Raw genomic sequence first — 24,072 nt, 5'->3', positions numbered from 1 at the left:
CTTTTCATGAAATAGATATTTAATTCCAACATAGTGTTTTCAATAGTTAGGTTCATCTCCATTCACAATACAGGTAAATATTTATTGATTAGTATCCTTTAAAACGTAGTCTTTTGTGTTAACAAAGGAATGGTAAATTTTTCATTGTTTTTGTTCAACAATTTTTGTCTTTTGTGTTTGTAAGCCATGTGTCGTTGTTTAAAGGTTGGTGATCAAGTAAACACTCTTACTTGTCAGTAATTAAAAAAATGAAGTACCTTATATTACGAGAAATCTGTAACAATGTATACACTTCATTTTCACAATTTTTCTGTGCTTGTTGTGAATGTGTTTCTTATTTCAAGAGTTGATATATTGTGATTAAAAAACTGGAATCGTATTTTGTATTTTTGGCACACTAATAATTTTTAAAATTTGTCTGTAATTTCTTTCTCGTTTTAGGTCAGGCATTTTATATCAGATTGAACACATGATGAGCTCTGTAACTGATCGATTTTACCTACAGGATCTTTCAACCATTGGAGAAATGTTATTCATTAGCACAAACAGAAATGTGAAAACATTTGCAATTTCAGCAACGCTATTGGGTCTTCTACCTCACACAGTAATAAGCTTCTTGGACAAATGGGGACAAGACATTGTTAAATATGATTGGGTAATGATACATTTTATCCATTCTTACTACATTATGTAGCTCCCTAATTTACATTTGTCATAATTGTTTCAAATTTTGCGTTTTATTTTGCAGGTGAAATACCGTGGTGACATCATCCCTTCTGAGAGTTTTATGATGGAAATATTAGGAAATCATGTCACAGCCCTCTCATGTGAACTGTCTTCTAGCCTTAATATGTCACTGAAATATTTAACAAATTCACTTGTGACTTTTATCACTAAACATATACAGTAAGTGACATTATCACAGTTGTAATTCCAAATCTCTCATTGTGTGAAGTGCAGCTATTATATTGTCACCTTTGTTAGATAAACACAAGGACAACTCAATTAAATTTCAGTATTTGGAGCTGGTTATCGTTTACTTCCAAGTACACTCTTTTGGGTGTTATTGAACAGTCATCTTCATGTGAGTCAACAAATACTGATGCAGCATTTCTGTGTTGTGCTGTTTATTAATGTATTGTATGTAATTTGTATATTGTTGATGAATGTAATAATGAGACTGGCTGTGCTGTTCAGTGACATGGTCAGCACCATCAATGGTGGAAGTGCTAAACTGAGCTGTCTGATGGCCTTGGCTTCTGATGTTTTGTATAATTTGTGCTGAGAGCAGACAGTAGAAATAACATATTTTGTGTATTATGGAACTGATAACCACTGACATGGTTAATATAGTTTTGTAAAATGCTTATCTCAATAGAATCGCTACAAATGGAACCCGCAGAATGTTGCTGTAACCAAAATTGGTGTTCGGTCATATTTCTCTTTGCACCGCTCATTTTAAATTCTTTATTGTATGTTTAAGTATCTGTATTACCATTTGCATTATTGACTGGTTGTTCCATGCAGGCATAACTGAATTCAATGACTTCCATATGCAACATACAACAGTACTCCAACCATTTATTTCATTTAAGCTAATGTTTTGGCCCTACTTCACCTTCCACATGTCGGAGATCAGCAAACAAGTATTTGCAGTATAACCACTGTTTGCGGTGGGTGATTTCAACTTATAATGTGTGTGTTCTTAACGTTAAACTGGATGCCCCAAAGAGCCATCATTCCTTTGCCAGCTGAGAATGTGCAGGAATTTCAGTGATCTTTTTCTGTGTCTTGTGTTGAGCTGGGTATTCTGATGAATAGAGTTGATTCTATTAGAACTCTATTCATTTCCGTTCTCCATGAGGCTGTACTGTGAAAGTATCAGCAGAGCTCCAAAACAAATGTTCATTCAAGGCCTCTCCTCAAAGTTCACTGTTGCAAAAGTTGGCTGTGTTGGGAGACAGAGGACTTCCTGTGGGGGTTCACTCATCTATTAAAAACAAATCATGTATAAACATAAAATATGTTGAGGAAATTCCATACAAAAACAAAGCAGATATGCCTGCTGTAAATGTATTGACAAAGATCCTGTAGGTGGAACCGCTGTGAAAAGCAACACCACATCAAATCTAAGTAAGTCATTGGCATTACATGGATAGAGTTCCAGTTACTACATGAGCATAATTTACAGTGTGCTTGTCCGCAGCTCGTGGTCTTGTGGTAGCGTTATTGCTTCCCATACAGGGGGTCCCGGGTTCAATTACTGGCAGGGTCAGGTATTTTCCCTGTTTGGAGACTGGGTGGTATTGTGTCATCTTCATCATCATCACCACCATCATTTATCCCCATTATGGTCGGAGGAAGGCAATGGCAAACCGCATCTGCTAGGACCTTGCCTAGTCGGAGGTGAAGGTCTCCCACATCGTCCCCTACACTCCTCAGAGTATGGGACCCATCATCATCATCATCATCAATAAATACTGCAGTATGTATAGTTTGTTGGTCATTGCTAACTCACCTGAAGATGACTGGCAGGTGTCAAGTAAGCAGCAGTTGGCTGCTGTCTAGAGACTTCATCAAATACTCAGGAAAATTTAAAGCTCAACAATAATGACAATTTTTATTCTGTAATTTTACATGGCAAAATCTGTAATTGAATTTGAGATTCAGTGATGATGTGTTGGTACTTGAATATACGCTAGTAATAAGGGTTTCTGCTATTCTCAGTTTAGTTGTAAAGAAAACAATACAATTTTAAAACCAATGATGTGTAATTTCGTATGCAGTAACTTATTGATATGGGCAGTATGTTTAATTTTTAATGGATATAACTTTCGCCTTTTTGTATGTCATTATAAAATGCAAATACAAAAATTTCAGTATTGTGCAATGTGTGCATCATCAGGTAGTCAAAACATTAATAACTGTGGGTGTGAAATCATTTCTTCTTTTCTATTATTAAGTTTTCTGGGCACTGTAGGAGTAAGAGTGGTAAGGGATTCAATTTTTGACACTTAGTATGATAATTAAGTCTGAGTCGATGAGAGGATAACGTGATATTTACTACTTTGTTTGTTGCAGGAGATGTCCATATAAAGGAGATCTGCAACGTCAGGGTGCAAAAATACTCATGCCGCTGACACTAGATATCCGCACAGAATATGTTGTGCGTGAAGTTCTCCCAATTCTCGAAGATATTGATGGTCCAAGTGATAATGAACAATTTTTGGTTCACTGTTACACCATTGTATTGGAGCATTGTGAAAATCTAATGAAACTGGTAGACCGTCGCATTAAAAACGGGGAGCAAATGTTAGTTCAATACATATGTAGTTATAGTATTACTCATCTCCCCCTCCCCCTCCCTTTGTGTGTGTGTGTGTGTGTGTGTGTGTGTGTGTGTGTGTCCTGTTACTTTTTCAAAGGGTCATAGATAGAAAATGTCGTACATCCAGGATTTTTTAAAGAGGAAAAATATATGAAACAGATCAGCTAAAATGTAAAAATGAAAATAATGATGACAATAATAATTATTAAGCATTGGAATATGAAATTTTAAAAGTTAAATAATAGGCTAGAATTTGAGGTAGATGTTGGCAATCTCCTCTACACAGGATACATCATGGCATTCTCATAGAAGGATTTGAGAAAACCATAGAAAATACAAGTCAAGATGGTCCGGTAAAATAAACAAACGTGAATGCTCTTCACTTGAGAAGTGTTTCATACTTTTAAATTCATCCAACTGAAAATTATGGTAATTTCTTATAGATGTGAAATCTGTGTAACTGGTGTTATGCGAGAGCTTTTAGGGTAATTTATATGCGAGAACTTTCAAGTCAGTTTATAACAAGAGTCAAGGAATGATCATTAAAGGTTATGCTTTTATTTATATATATATATATATATATATATATATATATATATATATATATATATATATATATATATATATAAGCCATATTGTGTGTACAAATAAACTGCTAGTACTGGAAAATGACGTGTCAACACCTGTAGGTAGGTGTGAAAAGATACCATGTAGAAAATGAAACCCTTCTTCCACCATGGAAGTTTGATTATTAATTTACTATTGATATATTAAAGGTTGGTTCAGACTTGGTGGCACATTAGTGAAATGGAATGTCAACGTCAAATATCTTTTCATGAAATGTGAGTAATGAATTTCACACTGACTATTAACATAATTGGAAAAATTTAACTGTTAAAATAATTGGAAAATTTTGCCCATTGAGCATTCTTAGTAAGAGTATGATGATGTCAGGTTCCAGTCATGATTGTGCATGTAACTCTCTATTTAATGTAAAATTATTCCAGCCACTCTAATTTTGCTATTCATAAGTCAACTGAAGTCATCCTCGTGATGCAAGGAAATATTGTTATTTTCGTCAAGTAACTGATGACAAAAGTGTTTTTTCCAACTTGATGTTACAGTAATGAAGGCAGTTTGGCTCCCATGTTCATATATAAACAATAAGGACCTATTTTCCCAGTACAGTGTGTTGATGGATGAATAGCACAATCTCGTGGAAGACTGCTCTTTTTTTTTTTTTTTATTTAAATAACATTGTGTAGTTGAACTCCTTGCTTAAAATGACATCTTCTTTTTTAGGTTTAGCATTATCTTTTAGGTTCTCAGTTAACTATACTAAATGCAATGTTTAATACATGTAATGTAAACCAACAAAGGGAGAAAGGTGGAACATAAAGTATCCTCTGTTATACGATACCATGACTTAAGGAGTGTAGATATAGACGTTTTTCAAGATACCTGAGAAAAATGCACAAAGAATGACCCAAAATGAAAATACATTATTGGTAAAAAAACCATTGTAACAAAAAAAAAAGGATACACCACCATAATCCGAAAAAAGTTATAAAGAAAGTGATATTTTCTTGTACTTACCAAAATTTCCCAGTGCTCCATCAGTAATATCACTTAAAAAGGTGCCCGCATCTCGTGGTCGTGCGGTAGCGTTCTCGCTTCCCACGCCCGGGTTCCCGGGTTCGATTCCCAGCGGGGTCAGGGATTTTCTCTGCCTCATGATGGCTGGGTGTTGTGTGCTGTCCTTAGGTTAGTTAGGTTTAAGTAGTTTTAAGTTCTAGGGGACTGATGACCATAGATGTTAAGTCCCATAGTGCTCAGAGCCATTTGAGTTAACTTACCACTAAAGGTGCAGAAGTACCAGTACATCAGCTGCTTTACAATATGTGTCAAATGATTTAAGAAAACTGCTTTCCAAAATAATTTGATTATTTTGCATCTTGAACCATTTGTGAAATATGGTGGATGTTATTGAAAAGTTAATTCACTGCATAGTTGTGTGTGGCTGGGCAGATGTGATTTAGCTATATGTTATCTATTTTATTGAGATTGGAAATAGAAATATATGTCCCCCAAGTTAAAAAATAATATTAATATGTTAGCTACATACCATACGTAGCAATGTATGACCTAAAGTGAACCGTATGTGAACTGATGTTGACTTCTACATTGCAAACCATTCAAATTGTTTTCAGTGGGTTACATAATTTCAAAGTACCATTAATGGAAATATGGGCAGTTCACCATGTGATGTTATAAGATGTGAGGGTTTTTTTCCCCCAATTAATTTCTTTAAAGCAACCTGTGCATGAACATACTGCTCACCCAGGGTATTCTCCTGGCCACTGGCTGTGCTCAAATGAGCAAAAAGTGTTTTCAGCTAACAGTTCAGTGGCTCTGAGCAGCTGTCAGTGCTGGCGCCTGACTGCCACTGTGTGTTTCCCCATTATTTAACTTGAATGTTCTTCCCATCACTTCAGGATGATTCAAGTTGTCACCCAACATGCCAGTAACCCACTTTCTTTGTGTGCGAACCCTAACACCTGTTAAAACTCTGAGCATGTAAGGTCGTGTTTCCCCATCAACAGTAATATTTTGATCTGTTTATATAAATGCTAGTTTTACATACCATTATCCGTGGAGCAGGATTTCAGCCTTGCATTTCAGAATTTCTGAAATTTTCAGTGGTAGAGGGCTTCCATATGGTCTGTGGAACTACTTGTTAAGTCTGGATAAATGTAATTCATATTGTTTTAATTGTGGCTTATTGAAAGAACATTAAATTGACACTCTGAGTTCTCTGTGGATGTAACTTTGTAGATTATTCTAATTTTTGCAAACATTAATTTGGATTTCAGATTACCAGCTGATGAAGTTGCATTAATAGAATGCCTTAAATTTATTGAAGTTTTGTTGGAGAAACCTTATGGTATAAGAACATTAAACAAGTTCTTTTTTGAAGAAAGTTCAAAACATCCATTTTTGGACTTATTTCAATTTGTACCAACATCGCAAGGAACTCTGTCAACCACATATATAATGTTTAGTCTCAGGATGTTGCAGAAAATGTGTGCTGGAGGTAAGAGCAGAATTTTGCCAGCTTTTCTTGAATGAAAATTTTCTTTCTGGAATAAAGAAAATATGGTTTACATTATGTACAATGCAGACTGTGAAATTTTCATTGAGATATTGGAAGTGTATATTTGGTATTGTAAATGTATGTTAATTTTTTTGTATGAAGCATCCTAAAACTTCATTGCATCTATGACAGTAATGCAAGAGTCATTTCCTGCTACTAACTGAAACATTTGTTGAGGGGGAGGTAGCAGGGGGGGGGGGGCAGTGGGAGGTGTGCTCATAAGTGGGGGGGGGGGGGGGTGACATGAAGGAGATGAAAATGGAGGAGGAGAGAAGGAAGTGAAGATGGAAGAGGAAGAGACAAAGGTGGAGGCAGAGAAGTTGGATGATGGAAAGAGGATAAGAATATTTTGTGCATAAAGCAACTGTGAAATTTAATGAGAGAGTTGTAGATGTTGAAGAATAATAAAGTTGTGGTAAATGCTTGTAGAAGTAGTTGCAAGATTACCCTACCTACCAAGTAAATCCCACTGTATTTACATAAAGGATAATTTATAACAATCCGTATGTTACTAGCAAAAAATATGTGCCTCCATAGCAGAGGCTGTGAATACACATGTGGTGTCAGTCACCTTGTAAGGTTGCCATTTTAAATCATACTGGAGAAATGGAGAAAAAATTTCATTTGCCAGTCACTGGTCAGCAAGGAGTGGCGTGGTGGTGGTGTGCACACTTAATGATCACCAGACACTAGACATTGACTGGAGTTAAAGTTTGAATCTGTCTGCAGTGTGCCATAGAAAGACGACATGTGAAGCTGTTGATGGTAATCTGTCCATCACATAAAGACATTCAGATAAGTGATCTGCTCTCTTGGAGTTATTGAAGATGCAGCAGCCACTCTTTTCTCTGATTGTTAACATCAGCAAGACAAACATAATATTTAACTCCACACATGCACTCTTCAAGTCACCTAGAGTTGTCATATACACGTGACACAAAAATGCAAATGGAATGAAGCTTGCTCCCCCCGCCCCTCCCCTCTCTGGGGTCTCATGGCCAACAATTTGGGAAAACTGCCAACTTTCTATTGTAACAATAAAAAGGAAAAAAATACATCTGCTTAGAAGTTTAACTTAAACCATAAAGGTCATTACATCTGATTTGAAATGGTCTGAGAAAAGCTAATTGTGGAAATTTCAATGATATATGAAGTTGTGAAAATGAATGTCACTATACTTGGTAAGAGAGTATCTGGAAATGCAATATCAACCTGTCATTTTCTTTCTGCCTCTTATGACTGATGTCAATGGGATGTTAAACCCTGATCTTCCTTCGTTCCTTGTTGCATTCTTTCGCATGATCAAGCTAGACGGTGTAGGTGAGATAACAGCCCACTGATTTATCCTGGGTTACCATTGAAATACTCGTGGTGACAATCTTTGCAATATGGAACACAAAATTTTGAAAGATTTGTTTTCCTTTACATTGTCAGTAATGTCTAATAATTATGACATAACTTTTAAAAGATGGGAGCTGTAGAGATTGATTGACTTATATTTTTAAAAAGGGACATATTAATATCATACTGGCAAAATAAAATAATCACTGATTATTTGAGGTTTTCAAGGAATTTAAAACGTGTTACATTTTTAAATTGCAGAATCTCCAGCCCACACGACACTGTACTCAAGTGTGAAAGGAGTGATAGGCACTTTCTCCGAAATCACCAAGGTGAACAGTGCAGTCCTTCATGGCTGGCTGATGCATCTGTTAACAGGGCCTAGCAGTGATGAAATAGCGGATTTAGCAATGCAGCCAGTCGTAATAATGCCAAGTGTACAACCAAGTTCTACACAGGCTACACAGCCATCCACAAACTATGCCCCGGCAGATTGGAAAACACTGTCTCCCATGGGAGATTCACTATCAGCAGGCCAGTCATCAACACCTCAGAACAAATCTTCCACAGATGCAGCTCCACCTGACCCAGATGTCCCAGCCACAACTGAAGAACAAAGGAATCTTGTGAAGGAAAATTATACGCTCCTACAAAGTCTGTGTGCCTACTTTGTAAAAGAAGACAGGTAAGTCTGCCTACTTACTCATCTTGGGTGATAAAAAAGGAGATGCATAATTCCTCCTTAGGGAAGAAACTTTATACAAATAATAATAAATTCTTATTATTGTGAATATGTAATATCCTTATATTCCTCATTACTTTGTTGAATATTTCTTTCATAAAAAATAGAATGGAAATAATTTTATGGATTCATTTTAACAACTTTTTACCTGGCAAGCAAACCACAGTTAAACATTGGAATAGTTTAGTGTGAACAACTTTGGTTATTGTTCCACTAAGTTTCGGGTGTGCAGCTACAAGAATTCTCTTCTTCCTGTAATATTTCGGCTGTATAATGTTCAGCCATCTTCAGAGTGAGCCACAAGACTGCTGCTCCAGTGTTAGCTTCGTCCCTTTATACTCATGTACCACACATTATACAGCTGAAATATTAGAGGGAGAAGGAGAATTCTTGCGGCTGCACACCTGAAACTTCATGGAACAGTCTTTGCGCCACCAAAATCTGAAGATTCACAACTTTGGTTTTGCTTTATTTAATACTTACATTTCAGTATTTCTATTTATTTATAACAGTAAATTACTATGCTATCATAACTTAAGTGGTCATATTTAACATTGTTAGTATGTAATCTTGTTGCATGCACTTGGAGTCTTCATATCGTTTAGTAGTTTTGTATGTAGAGTACTAAAGAAATACTGTCTACAAGTTATATTTTGCAGTGGTATATCAGAAGAGGTTGCCATAACTTTATTAAAAGCACTAATAAAAGTTACATCTACTTTTTTGACATCTCCTTATGATGGCCAAGGTTTTGCTGATCTTATGGTCACAATGAGGACACTTGCTGAAAGTGGCACTGGAAATGGATTCATTCTGCTCTTCAAAGCTGCTACGGATTGGCTTGACATATGGTATAGTATTCATCCTTTATGTTACTTATTGGTTTGCGGGTGTGAGCATGCGTGCACCCGCCCGCACGCACACACACTCGCACACGTGCACACGCTCTTCACACTTAACCAACTTAATATTATTTATATTTTGCTTTCAGCAAGTCTTATTTAAACCTCTGGGAAATACAACAAGTGTTAGAAAAGGAACAATCACCTCTGAAGCACAAAGGAATGTGTGAGGCAGCATGTGGTATTATGAATTTTATGAGCTGTGTTTTTGAGGCAATCAGCCCTCCAAGCCTAGGACTGCAGAATCAAACGCCTTGGGATGATGATATGACATCAGATAGAGAGTCTGACCTCATTGAAGACATGGAACCAGAAGACGATGAAAGTGAAGAAGATGATTCTGTGAGTTATAGAATAATCTTTCTTCAGTACTTTAAAATTTCAAGCTTTGTATGGAAATTAATTGGTAAGGTAATAAAATGTATAACAGGTATGGAACAGTGTGGTTATGAAGCAAACTACACCACATCTTGATGCTGCTGGTGTGCTGTACCCTCAGGGATAACTATTTGGGGAACCACAATTCTTCTTCTTCTTCTTCTTCTTCTTCTTCCCTGTGACTTTTCCTTTGCCTCCATCATACCCCTCCTCTTGACCCCGCCTCACTCCTGTTCTTCCCCTAACCCCCATGTTACTCTCCTCTCTCCATAAGTCTTCCATAAGCCTCATTTGGCAGTCCTCTGACTCCAATATTTCTCTCTTGATCTCTCAGTTATTAACAGAAGTGGCCTAATTGTAATCTGAGATCAGTATTGGAGATCAGAATGAGACTGAATAAATGTCACAACCCTTCCTCCCACCATGTCAATGGAGAATGAAATGACAAAAATGTATTTTAAGGGTGTATAAGACTCAACATCTCTCATGTGTAAGTCGTTAAAAATGATTTTGTGTTGTGTGTTGGAGATAAATATAATTTTTTCTCATCTGCCATATTTACCCAATTATAAGATGAGGTTTTTTCCCAAATGTGCCATTCAAAAAATACAGAGTTGTCTTATATGTGTAGATTAAACTATTGCTGTAGAGAGCAACATTTTTGCATAGTTTAATAGATTATTATAGAGATCGTCTTACACTTACAAATGAAGGTTTGACTATTTATTTTGAAGGATGTTGAGTGATTGAGCATAGCAATGCTTTCATCGAATAGGCTTGAGGTTTCCCAATGCGCCAAATCATCAACCTTACTTGAACAATTACCTGACTGTTGACTTGCAGTGCTAGTGCAAGGGACATGCAAGAGACTATGAACTATCCACTGCAGCAATCTAATGTTCTGCTTAAAAATTGATGGGTTTGTGAAACGTAGGAGGAAATAGCATTAAATTCTATCATTTTGCAAACTTTTGTTGTATTTGAACAGGTTTGCAATAAAAATTCTCATTAATGTATGGATACCATATGCACACAGTTGCGTTCCTTTTTAAATAAAGGTGACATTCAAAGGCGAAAATCATGTTCTTCAAAAACCATTACTTGATTCTGAACCCAAATCAGTATGTTATTTGGTTATGAGAAACAGTAATGATTTCCCAAGTGGGTTGCAAATGAGAAATTTGGTCACTGTTCACGTATTGGAGCACTGGGAAAAAATGTCACCAGCTTGTTAACCCACTTTAGAACTAGATGATGACATTCAAATGAAACGAGAAAGAAAATTAATCTAGAGTTAGATATTGTACAAAATTAATCTAGAGTTAGATATTGTACAAGAGAAATCGACTGCTATTGTTATCACAAGAATAAATTAAACAGAAAGACCTGTTGTGGATATAGTACCACAGGTGTTAGTCGATTGCAGGATGAGAGAAACTTCGAGAATTGGACTGAATTGTGATTGCTGTTTTTTATTTATGTATTATTTGCTGTTGTTGTGTACGACCTGTACCCTAAAGATATTGCCGTCCGTGGTTCACTGTTGTTCAAGCACAGCAGTACAGAAGGGTTGGGGGTTGGGGGGGGGGGGGGATAGTGACACCATCTAGGCTGAGAAAGTTTCATCATGCAGCCACCCACGGGAATGTATATTGCATAGTTAGGCTTTTATGAACATCTACCATGTTTAAACTATAGTTTGCCTGAATCCATTTGCACTCTGAATCCAATTTACTTTCAAATTGGACAAATACTCAGCAACAGCATACATTTCTGGAGGAGATGCTAAAAATCTATATTGGGACCAGTGGCGTACTTACAAATTTTGCTTAGCACTCTTGTCAGTGTTCACCGTGAGTATGACGAGGATGATAGGGGTGTCTCGGCTACCAATTCTACACAGCCAATGAGAGAGCAGTGGCAGTCTATTTTTTTGGAAGCAAGAGAAATTGTAACTTTCTCATGTCAGTATAGAAGGAAAATCTGCTAAGTGTTCAAAAATAAAAAAATGGGTGTAACCACAACCTCAGAAATCACAACAGATTCTGAAGAACTAGCCAAATATTTGTGACAGCAAAGGGTATATGAAACTTCCTGGCAGATTAAAACTGTGTGCCCCGACCAAGACTCGAACTCGGGACCTTTGCCTTTCGCGGGCAAGTGCTCTACCATCTGAGCTACCGAAGCACGACTCACGTCCGGCCCTCACAGCTTCACTTCTGCCAGTATCTCGTCTCCTACCTTCCAAACTTTACAGAAGCTCTCCTGCGAATTTCTCATTCTCATTCTGGAAAGGGTACATATTTCCAGCTGTCCTATTAGGATGATGATATTCATGATTAAAAATAGTGATACCACAGACGACAGTAAACAAAACAGACAGAAAAGATAAAAATTGATTTTTGTTTATTTTATTTTTGCATGTATTATCAAAATATAGACAACAATAAATGGCATAAATTTAGAATAGAGGCATTGTTAACTTTTTAGGCAGATATGTGACATCCATAAAAGTTTGTAATTTTGATTAGTCAGAATGTTAAAAATAAATTTTTCTCATGGATCTTCTTACAAAAGGGGGTCGTCTTATATTTTGGGTTGTCTCATACATGGGTAGTATAGCATCACATATTCATTGAAGATAGTAAAGCCACTTGTGTTACTGTTTCAAATAGTGTAGATTTTACCTTTGAGAGGTACTCAATGATTAAATTCAAAGAGGCAGTCTCTTTGCCGTGCCAGAAAAGACGTTATTTTCATAATTGCACCAGTTTGTGCAAATTCTTAACCTAATTTCACTAGGGGACAATAACTACATATAATTAAAGTAACAGTACATAATAACAGTTGCTATAAATTCATAGTTGTAAATGTAATAATTTAGTTCTAGTGGTTTATCTTGTCTGCTGCCAAAAAAATAACATAGATTTTATTTTCAGGATGAAGATAGTTTGTGTAACAGATTATGCACATTTACGATTACTCAGCGAGAATTTATGAACCAGCACTGGTATCACTGTCACACATGCAAGATGGTTGATGGTGTGGGTGTTTGCTCAGTTTGTGCCCGTGTATGCCATAAGGGACATGATGTTACTTACGCCAAGTATGGCAATTTCTTTTGTGATTGTGGTGCTCAAGAGGACAACTCGTGCATTGTAAGTTTTTGCATTTATTTGGACCACGAGCTGATTAATTTTTCTTGTACAGATATTGCTTTTCTTAGGTGTGTAAAAACGAAAATGACCCAAGGTTCTAAAGGAAAAGATCCAGTTATTCAGTCATTGAATGATAACTGTTGGAGTATTATATACAACGAAGGGAACATTTTTCATTAAATAATTATATAGTGTATTATCATACTTAACCATACATTTGGAATTAGCTCTGACAGTTCTGGTTTTTTAGTGATGTCCAGTTTAATGCTGGGGGTTTGAGGGTTTTATGACTGCTGATGACATTTTTCTCTTACAGCCATGCCTCTCTCAGCCAATCATGGAACAAGCACTGATGCCGGTGGTGAGGCATGGCTATTGCTTGTGTCACAACTTTTCAGTTAAACGTTTGCCAACAAAATGAGGACAATGACTTTATGTTGTTTTCATGTGTGAAGTTCCTAAGTTATCTATACGTTTCAGATCATTTAATCTCTATTTGTTTTTGTTTCATCGTTTGGCAACAGGCCAAAGAGATTGTGTGCTTAATGTTAACCTGCAGACTGATGGCCATAGATGTTAAGTCCCATAGTGCTCAGAGCCATTTGTTAACCTGCAACAGGAATGCATATTTCTGAAGCTGTGTAATGACAGCAACAATGAATGTGTGTTGCACACTGTCTACTGTAGAATTTTCCATTGCACATAAAGGAAAGATTATTATTAAAGACTGATATTTATGTTGCAGTACTTCTAAAATGGTTGAGTTTATCAGGAACACCTGTTCCAGTTGAGAGGGTTTTAGGGTTTTTTCCCTTTATGGGAAACATTTGCTCTATGGAAGCAGGTGGTCTTTCAGTATCTAAAACCTCTGTCAAATGTTAGAATTTATTCTGAACTTTCTTGTTGTAAATTTTATGATATAATTAAAACAAACAAACTTTTTCTGAAAAAGTCATGTATAATGAAAAAATGAAAAATACTACTGAAAAAATAAAGTTCAATGTTTCAGGAAACTTTTAAATTTCTAAGTAATTTCAGAATCATGTCCTGGGTTGCACCCAAAAAAATATTCTAATATGTCCGGGATTGGCCAGTAAAACATGATTCTCATTGCAGCATTTTAGACAATTATCAAAGCATTTTTCCCTGAAGTAAATATACACAAAGGAGTTTAAGAGGTTATACAACCATCTTAAGCAAGTTAATGGCAATAAATCTTCCTCCAAATAAGTTAAATCAGTTTTTAGACCAACTGCCATTGTGTCTGTTGATTTTGTTCCTGTCCTCTCTTCTCCACATCTTTAAAATTTACATCTTATAAACTGGGAATTTTAAATGCCATTAGAGAATCAGCAATATAACATGATCTCTGTTGCAAAAATTGTATCTCTCTCTGCCTGTATTTCTGTCTAGGTGTAGCTGCAGTTTTGTTTTATGTAATTACCATATAGACAGTGAATTTGTGAGAAAAGATGCTGTTTTACAGGAACTAGATAATTTTAAATTAATCTTACTATTCAGATTATATTGTATGCCATTTTCCTTGGGAGTAGAATATGCAGAAGAAAAGATATTTGTAGAATTGATACTGTAAAGTGAGAATGGAAAAGCAGGTGCTGCTTCAGCTGTTTCAAGGCCAGTTCACACCAGCTGCCACATCACATCAAAACATTCCACAATGCATTTCAAATAGTAGCATCCATAGAGACTCACATCTCATCACGGTTTCTTGGGAAGAAAGTTTTGATGGTTTCATCGTCTGATAACATCTGAAGTTGACCTATGTTCACCACACTCACTCAGAGTGCTTTTGTGTCGTCTTAATCTTTACTTTATTATTGCGCTTTGTTTTTACGACAAATTGCAAATGATCCGTGGTGACTTGGATATATTTTCCATTGAGTGTTCTTCCACAAGTGGGGTCAGATATCTGAAAGTGAAAAAATTATTTAAATTTTACAATAACAGAACAGAGCTGACACCCACATTTATGTAAATAAGAACATAAATTCATGAAGCAATTTTCATTAAATAATGTTTTAAGTGTACATGTCAGCTATAATGAAGGAGAGAAATACGGTTGTTTATGACATTATTAGTAATGTAAGGGGAAAAAATATAGGTAAGGTAGTCTGGCTCTATTTATTTCCATATAAATATTGTTTAATGAGTTTGTACGTACTGTGGAATCTAGGTAGCATGTTTTTAAAGGACCACAGGCTCTGAACATTAGAAGCGGAGAAACATACTACCAAAAAATAACTAATTCTGTAACAATTTGATTTTTTTGTAATTAAAAATGCTGAATTAAGGGTGCCATATTAGGGTTAATATGCGAATTCATAACGCCACACTTCGTGTACCCTGTCTCGATCAGTTATAATTGAGAATGTGCTTTTTCAAGAACAGGTTCAGAATATCGTACCCAGAATCCCTAAAAATTATGTATTAGAATACAAGAAGCAGAGATGTGTTAAGTACGGCGACATTGCTTAAATCCAGTATATTGAACATGTGACACTTCTTCTGGTCGCACTCTTTATTTTGGCCTCTCTGTGATTGGTGATAGTTGAACAATTTTATGCCGCTTTGTAATGTTTACTTTCTTTACCAACCTTAGCTATCAAACAATATTATGTGCCATAGCTGTTGTGATTGTAGTGTTGATTCGAGTGCTGTGTTGTGCGAAGTGATTGTGAATATTATTTTAAAAAATGAACAAAGAAGCTGTACCAGGTCCTTCTATTGACTCACCATCAACTTTCATGTCACTTCTATGAAACAGTAATCCATTACATGTTTGTTTGTTTTATAAGCTATAAGCTGGCAGCCCTGAGAGGAGGAGGCTGGCCTTTAATCAGCAGGCAGTTGCAGCGAATCAAATGATTTCGCTCCCAGCATTGTCCGTTAAGGCGCTAAGCAAAACTGTGGAATCCGTACCATCAGCCAGTTGGAATGCAGGAAAGTCATGAGATTCGAGATCAGAACCTCTAGTGTTCAAAATGTTTACGTGGCTTGTAATGCAGAAAAAAACTAAAATTGCAATTTAAAAAACTAAAATACACTAAAATTCAATTTTTATTACACTTCTGAAAACAAATGAACTTTGTTCATCTAGTGTCTCTCCATTGGTAAATCACTACTGGTAACTGAATAGGAGATGTCATTTCAACAAACTATTGTTATATTTTACATCTTGTTAGTCTACCTACACTGTAACACAATAAGGTAAAGTGCATGGCCCTGTCTTCAGAAAGGTGTGGGAACATGTCGATAGTTAATTATGTCTTTTGTCATAATTTTAATATTTTATTGTCCATCTTAGTTAATATATTCAACAACGAGTCTGGAAAAGGTTCTGGATCATCCTAGTATTCACGTCTTGTTTTTCTGCCATCTATTCCCTCAAGACTTCATTAATTGTCATGGACTGACAAACGGCACATTCAAAATATTCATTGAAACTAAGTTAATCAGCATTTTCTTCATGCTCCAGTATTTGCTGCCATTATTCAGTTGCAATTTTTTCCTTTCCAGGTGTGAATTCTTCTGTAAGTTACCAGTGAAAGACAGCCTTCTTGAAGCGGTTTGAGATTGTACTTTCTCGACCAGAATTGCAGATACTTCTTACAAAATGCACAGCTTTTAAGATCATAACTTTTCTCATAGTTAGCCAGGTCTGCCTCTTCTGTACAAGTTTCATCCTATATTTTTGTTTCAGACATTGTATAATGCCTTGGTGAAGTGACTGAATGTGGCTTGTACAATTGGGAGGAAAAATACACTAAATTTATACTATGTACATATGACGTATCTTGGGATGCACTGCACATTGGTCAATAAACAGGAGGATTTTCCAATTTCTAACACACAACCTTGCATCCCAGATACACATGAATTGTTCAGATATGGTAGTTGTCACACGTGCGTTCACATTAGTTATATTTACATGTTCACTTATTTTTAAAGCATTGTGGGTTCTTTGTATCCCCAATTATTAGCGACACCAACTTTTCTGTTCCACTTTCATTACAACATACTAAAACAGTTAGCCTCTCTTTATTAAATTTTCTGCCATAGCAGTTTTCTCCGTTAAATTCAAGAGTTTTGTCATGCAGAAGGTGAAAAAATAAGCCCGTTTCATGTACATTAGAAACATTGATGGAAGAGTATTTTTCCATGACTGAACAGTGTCAGTGTTTACACTTCTAGCTTCACCTAAAACACATTTATACACTAAATTATGTCTGTTTTTTAACCTTTCAATCCAACCATTGGAAGGTGTGAAATCTGCGAGTCCGAACTCTAGTGCCAAATACTTTGCTTTAGCACGAACCACATTGCGATCAGCTGGAATATTCAAAACACAAGCTATCCGCTTCAGTAGCACATTTTACAGTTGTGGAAGCTAACCATTGTGCACTCATTTTCATTTGCCATTTCCTCCTTCCAAACATGCTGCTTAAATTATTTTTCGTTTGGGGAATATTGTATTTAATGTTGATGGAGGAATGTTGACTTCCACACATTATCAACACATTTCATGTGAAGATTTTTTTACCCTTTCCTGATTAATGTTCCACTTTGCTTCATTTGTGAACTGTCTCACTGACTTTATCCATGATTTATTGGTATACCATCCAACACGAAAAAATCACAGACCGAGAGTCAGTCGAATGCTAAACACCAACAAAGAACATCAGTGACAGAATTAAATGCTATTTGTTTTATTGTTAGGCCACTAAGAAGTCATCAGAACTACAGCTAACCTATAAAAATTACTTCTGCACATCATTTCTACCATAGCAAACAAAGTTGCTGGCACTAAACAACACTGTCTCCGTGCACATTTCTGCATCCTGCATCTACAAACACTGCTACTCCCACCACTTTCAGAAGTCATGGCAGCAAAAGTTGCTATGGGCAAACTGTAATGGTACCAGTGCTGCCGAGTTTGAACGCACTAATAGAGAAGCGATAATGTACAAACAAATCGTTTAAGATAACTGGGACTTTCAAAACTGGATGCACTGAGCTAGAAAACATGGTAATTAGGAATGTGCCAATGAGATTTCACGGAATATATTTTTGCTAGCAAATAATTGTCAATGTTTTGAAATGTTATTTCACTTCTCAGTGCAGTATCATATGAAATTGATGAAGGTCATACGTTATGAAGTTTGCTTTGGCCCTTAATAAACTTCTTCGTCGTTAGTTCCTCAATTCTGCTACCACCTTTGGACTTTTGATATCACAGATGGTAACTCATAACCTCACATTTGAAGTTGGGAATGGGCTAAACGAAATGATGTGACATGACAGACAGTATGAACACACCCGACATAACAGTGACAGTGCCTTGATGTGACGGCCAGTGTGATTTGGCCTGCAGTATATACCCTCTTGCAGTGAGGCACATCTGAAAGCCTAAGTGTTGAACTTTTAGTTTAATCATTGGCTGTGGTGGATAATAATTCCAATTATGACATTAGTTAGGAAATCTTGTAACAAATATGCTGGCCCACTTGTATTTCTACAAAAGTTGAAGAAATTAAGTTTGCATCAGATTTATCAGTCATCTCTACAGAAATATGCTGATTGATAGAAATAATCAAGAAACTGCTACCTACTGTGTTTACTTCTAATATTTTTGCCGTTTTACTCACCATATAGCAGAGGTACTGAGTCACAGATAGGTACAACAAAAAGACTCACAATTATAGCATTTGGCCATTAAGGCACATACACAGGGGTGTGTGTGTGTGTGTGTGTGTGTGTGTGTGTGTGTGTGTGTGTGTGTGGTGTTGACCACTGCAGTGTGGTTTCAGTTGCCTGAGACTGCAGTCGTGTGTGTGTGTGTGTGTGTGTGTGGAGAGAGAGGGAGATATGATGCCACCATTTTGAACTGGAAAGCAAGTATCAGAGCAAGCAGTGAAAACGTGAGACTTCACCACCTCCAAAGAAAAACTCAAAGGCCATACACACCAGTTCTGGTAAGGGCATGATGTCCTCTTTTTTTGACGAAGGACTTAATGGCCGAAAGCCATAATTGTGAGAGTCTTTATGTTGTGCTTGTCTGCGACTCAGCCTCTCCACTATATGGTGAGTAGCTACTTTGCTTCTCATAATATTGTTACATTCCATCCTGGGTTTTCATTGTTTGATTTTTGCCCTTTTACTAGAAACCAAATCCATGGTCTCACCTTACAAGACTGAATGTGGATGGTGATGCAGAACATTCTATTTCACTTTGCAATAACTGTCAGGTTTGGCAAAAGTAAGGAACATCGTTAATATCTCTTACAACTTGATACTGAGAGATTTGTTACTGGCCTTTGTGAGAACTCAACAGATAATATTTGATATTTCACATACATTGTCTGACATACCCATGCTGTGGAGGTGTGACATATTCCAATGCAGAGTTACTTGAAGTGGTTTTACTGCAGACGGAGCCACGGAGCCATCAGAGAGATAGGAGTTAACATTGAAGAAGTTGATAAGTTTATGTGGAGAGGATCAGGTGAAATGCATTTAAAAAAATGGTGCCAACACTGAAGAAGTTGAGAGACCATGATGATGATACTAGTGAATCTGAAGCAGATAAAATTTTGGAACAAATATGACAATTACTATAAATTGCTAAACACAGTTAAATGTATGTGAGTGCAGCATGTATACATGTGACAGTGGTCTAGGTTTGTCTGTAAGCAGGGTGGTATTATGTTTTAAGCACAAGAATGTAGAATTTGACACATTTTGTAATTGGGTACCTGTGATAATTATGACCAATGGTTGGTACGTAACAGATGTTGTATGTTAGTAATTTTTGTATGTTCTTCTTAATTAGTGTGTGTAGTGAGTGAAATGTTATGAAACATTGTGTGTATAGTGTGTGCAGTGACTGATAGTGAGATATGAGTGGACAGTGTGGCATTACATTATTTAATAAGTTATTTGTAAAAAAAAGTATTGTATATCGGGAGTAAATCTAATGATTGTCTCTAACTAGAAGTCTGTAAATATATGTGTATATGATTTAGTTTATTTTAAATTGATATAAACTTGTAAATATTTTGACATGTCCTATATCCTTGTAAAAAGAGATCTACGGATTAAGAAGACTACTACTACTACTACTACTACTACTACTACTAATAATAATAATAATAATAATAATAATAATTACTTAATGAGTCCCAAAAAGGGTTGCCAGAGATCAATTACAAGGGAAAATGTCTTTGGATTATTAAAATTTGTTATCAACTTTCCATTGTGCATCACTATTAATAATAAATTTTCTGAATGACCATATACAATGATCAACATACTCAGTCTGCAGATTTTAGTGCTAGATCCTCTGTCTGTCTACAGTTTCAGGAGACAAGTAACTCTTTTATCATGGTATTATAAATCATCTGCAGAATTCACAAGCCCCTCTGAATCTGATATAATTTAAGAGAACAGTAGAAACTGTTAATCAAAAAGTTCAGGCAGAAGTTAATTGTCAGAGAACACAGCTGCCCAAGATACACTATGACCAACCATTAGTGTATAGTCCACATATTGTGTGATGATTACTTTTTATCTGTACTTTTGGTTCACATTTGTGTTTGTTTACATATCATAGAATTGGGTGAGATTGATACTACACGATGAGAATGGTGACTATATAGTTGTCTGTGGGGTAATTAATTTCCAGATAATATGAAGACAAATGTTTGCTCTCTTCATGTTGGCAGAGACTTAAATGTCTTCAAAGGGGGCTCCCCCCATTGGTGAGCAAATCTAGTATTGACCTGTGCAGTCTGTTAAAAGGATAAAATTTGCTTACAATTTTACACATTTTTGTGGTGCAAAATACTTTTGAATATAAGTGAGAATTGTTTTTGTGTGTTGTTGTCTGGACATAGTATTTTATATTATTGTTTTCTGTCTATTTTCGTAGTCTTCATTATCTGCAGTGTGATACAATTTCTTAGCTAGAACAATATAAGTCCAACAGGGTGTGACTGACCACACTGTAGTGCTATACAAGTAATGCAATACGTACTCATATAGCTAGTAATAAATTTTAAAGATAACCTTGCTAGTGTCCCTCCATGTATTGTGTTAGATTATGATTAAACCAATGTCAGTGTCGATCTTGCAAAATCATTTGTTACTGACAGACATGGTAAGAAATGCCATGAACAGATGTCCAGTCATTATAAGTCTGAAACAAGCATCATTATCTTTGGTGTCAGCTGCTGGTGACTTACTCCCTCTCTATGTGATAGACAGAGGTATGGGTATTTTCAGAAACTGTGGCTGGAAAATGTTCACAAAGGCCAACCTTTGCTGCAACGAATCATGGTGTGCTGCTATGACTTGATATAATTGTGCTTCACATAGTTGAATTTGAATGCCAACATTTATGGACTGGTTTGAAAAAACTTTTCTTTCACATGCCTGGCATCTGGAAGGTGTTAAAGTTATCCTGGGAGACTATTTACTATTTCACCTCAGTCCAGATGTTCTCTCTCTCTCTCTCTCTCTCTCTCTCTCTCTCTCTCTCTCTCTCTCTCTGTAGTGTTCATAGTGTAATGTATTTGAATGCCACCAAATGCAAAAAATGTGTCAGCCACTGGCTGTCACTTTCTTCAGGTCTAGAAGATATGTGTACTCAGAAGGGTTTTAGGGGGAGGTGGTGTCAACAAGTAAAGTGAAGATAATGTGCAGGATCTTGCAGAAGCAATTGTAGACAATTTATGGAAATGTTTATTTGTACCTATGAATTTTTTTTTTTTTTTTTTTTTTTTTTTTTTTTTTTTTTTTTTTTTTTTTTTTTTTGAGAAAGCTATAGAAAATACCCACAGATTACAGATTTGTGTGTGTGTAGTGCCAGAAATTCTGGAAGACTGGGAAATGGAGGTACTCGAAATGAGACAAATTGGTGAGTCTCACAAATTGTTTAGAGTTGAAGAAACTGACATCTCAGTACAGCCTGTACAGGTCATCTTATGCATCTTACCATTACCTTCTATCGAAGGATATGATTGTTTAAAGTATGCATTTCTAAAGACTACTGATGTTAAGGAATGCTAAACATTCATAGCCATAAACATCTCAGTTTTTCTCATTTTAATTTTGATATTATTTCTACAACACAATTGAAATAAAAAATCTAGAGCAATTTATTATTCTAATTCATCAAACCCCACTTAATTTTCTGTATAATCTCAAAAATGGCTTAACCAAAGTTCCCAAGATATTTGAGGAATCACTTGTGGTTGCTGTAACAAGAAATAGATATGATCAGTCTCACTCCTAAATAAGCAAAAGATTGATGACTCATTTTATTTTTTTATGGTACTCTGATTAGATGGAAAAGTATTGTAACACATTTTTCTGATGCCTTTTGTTTGGGCTCTCCGTGTGTTAAAATTTGTTTTACCATAACTAAGCATCATTAGTGGCTAGAAACAAAAATCTTGTAAAAGAAATTATCAGTCTCCTCTCATTTTGACTTGTTTTTGGTGGCAAGTTTTGTTAACCCATCTGATGGACACTGAGTCTCCTTTCTCGGGCTAGCACCACATTAAATCAGTTAGCATTTGTGTTCTGTACAGACTGGGCATTCAAATTACGTGTCATATTCTTTGTGAGGTTAACTTGTGCATGCTGGGCTTCTTAATGCCATAATTAAGATATGAACGACATGACATAGTGATTAACACCCTAGTTTTGAATTTGGGAGGACTGAGGGTCAAATTCCCATCTGACCACACAGTTTAATGTTTGACATGATTTCCCTGAGTCGTTAAGTCAAATGTTGAAATAGTGTTTTTGCATAGCACAAGATCAATTTCCTTCTCTACCCCACCATCCACCATCGAGTTTGTATTCCATCACCATCAACAACTGGATGTTAAACCCTAATTTTCCTTTTTCCACCTTTATGTTGGTATAAGTTTCTGTGCATATTGACAGTAACCTTTTTATTTGCGATTGTCATCTAATTACTTTTATTGTTATTATTATTATTATTATTATTATTAGTAGTAGTAGTAGTAGTAGTATTTCATTGCACCACAGATGTGGGTGATGGTGAATTTACAGCAACATGTACATAATTACTGAATTGCTGAACACAGTAATTGCTGATCTCTGCCAATATTCCATGTCTTGTGTGATTGTCTGTGTACTAATAAAAGTTATTATTGATAAATAACAATATCTCAATATTTTTGCTGTAGAAATGTCATGCACCACGTACCCAGCCTAGTGAAGTTGCCCCCTTCCAAAGCCTCCTCAACCTAGGCATATTTCAAAAAAAGGCAGTCACATAAGAAACCTGGGCAGACATGCAGAAACATAAAAGCAATGAGTGTTGTGCTCCTGTGCATAATTAGGAGTTTTATAGAGCTAAACCATGTATTAAAAAGCTGAGTACAGAAGTGTTACAAAAAATTAATTCCAGTGCCAGGAACACATCTGAGGGCTTGGGTGAAGTGTGCTTATTGTAGAGCCAACAAGTCACTAAATTGTAAGCAATATCAAAATTTTTTAAAGTGACTGTTGCTGTTTTTGTTCCGAAATAAAATGACACCCATTTTTTTTTAATTAGACTTATTGCAGGTGTGAGAGAGATCATCAAGATGTTCCATTCTTGTATGGTAAAATTCTAGACCACAGTAAACATTCTGATTGAATCCACTTTCTGTTGTCCACAGTATTGATCGAAACACAAAGAGTAACATGAAGTTTTGAATTATGTAAAGGTTATATATGAAAATAACTTGACAAAGGCAGTAAAAGATGCGGTTTCCAAATTATTTCAGGCTTTATCAAAACGTAGCCGTCTGGCAAGTGAGGATGCCCATACACAGAACATGCCCTCTGCTGATCAGCCATTGTCATCCACTCCAATGCAGCAGCGGAATGTCTCTCCTGTTCATGTGGAATCTGGTACAGAAGGAACTGCTAATGCAGAAGCAGCAAAGCAGTCTCATCATACTTCAAAAATAATTGGTAAGTGTGTCATTTCTGTTTGATGACACTAAAAATGTTTTACAAGGCTAAATATT

At 36.1% G+C, this 24,072-nt stretch overlaps 1 protein-coding gene across 1 annotated transcript in view; it reads left to right on the top strand.

The window, feature by feature from the left end:
- Positions 1-24,072, top strand: part of LOC126248505 (protein purity of essence) — a 446,891-nt gene that overhangs the window by 177,836 nt on the left and 244,983 nt on the right. The window contains 9 exon segments of the mRNA XM_049949542.1: positions 442-655; positions 749-906; positions 3,082-3,312; positions 6,202-6,422; positions 8,085-8,508; positions 9,225-9,416; positions 9,557-9,809; positions 12,785-13,003; positions 23,827-24,016. Coding sequence (XP_049805499.1) covers positions 442-655; positions 749-906; positions 3,082-3,312; positions 6,202-6,422; positions 8,085-8,508; positions 9,225-9,416; positions 9,557-9,809; positions 12,785-13,003; positions 23,827-24,016 — 2,102 coding nt within the window.

This window comes from Schistocerca nitens, chromosome 3, assembly GCF_023898315.1.
Source record: "Schistocerca nitens isolate TAMUIC-IGC-003100 chromosome 3, iqSchNite1.1, whole genome shotgun sequence".
Lineage (NCBI taxonomy): Eukaryota > Metazoa > Arthropoda > Insecta > Orthoptera > Acrididae > Schistocerca > Schistocerca nitens.
This window is presented reverse-complemented; position numbering and strand designations above follow the sequence as displayed.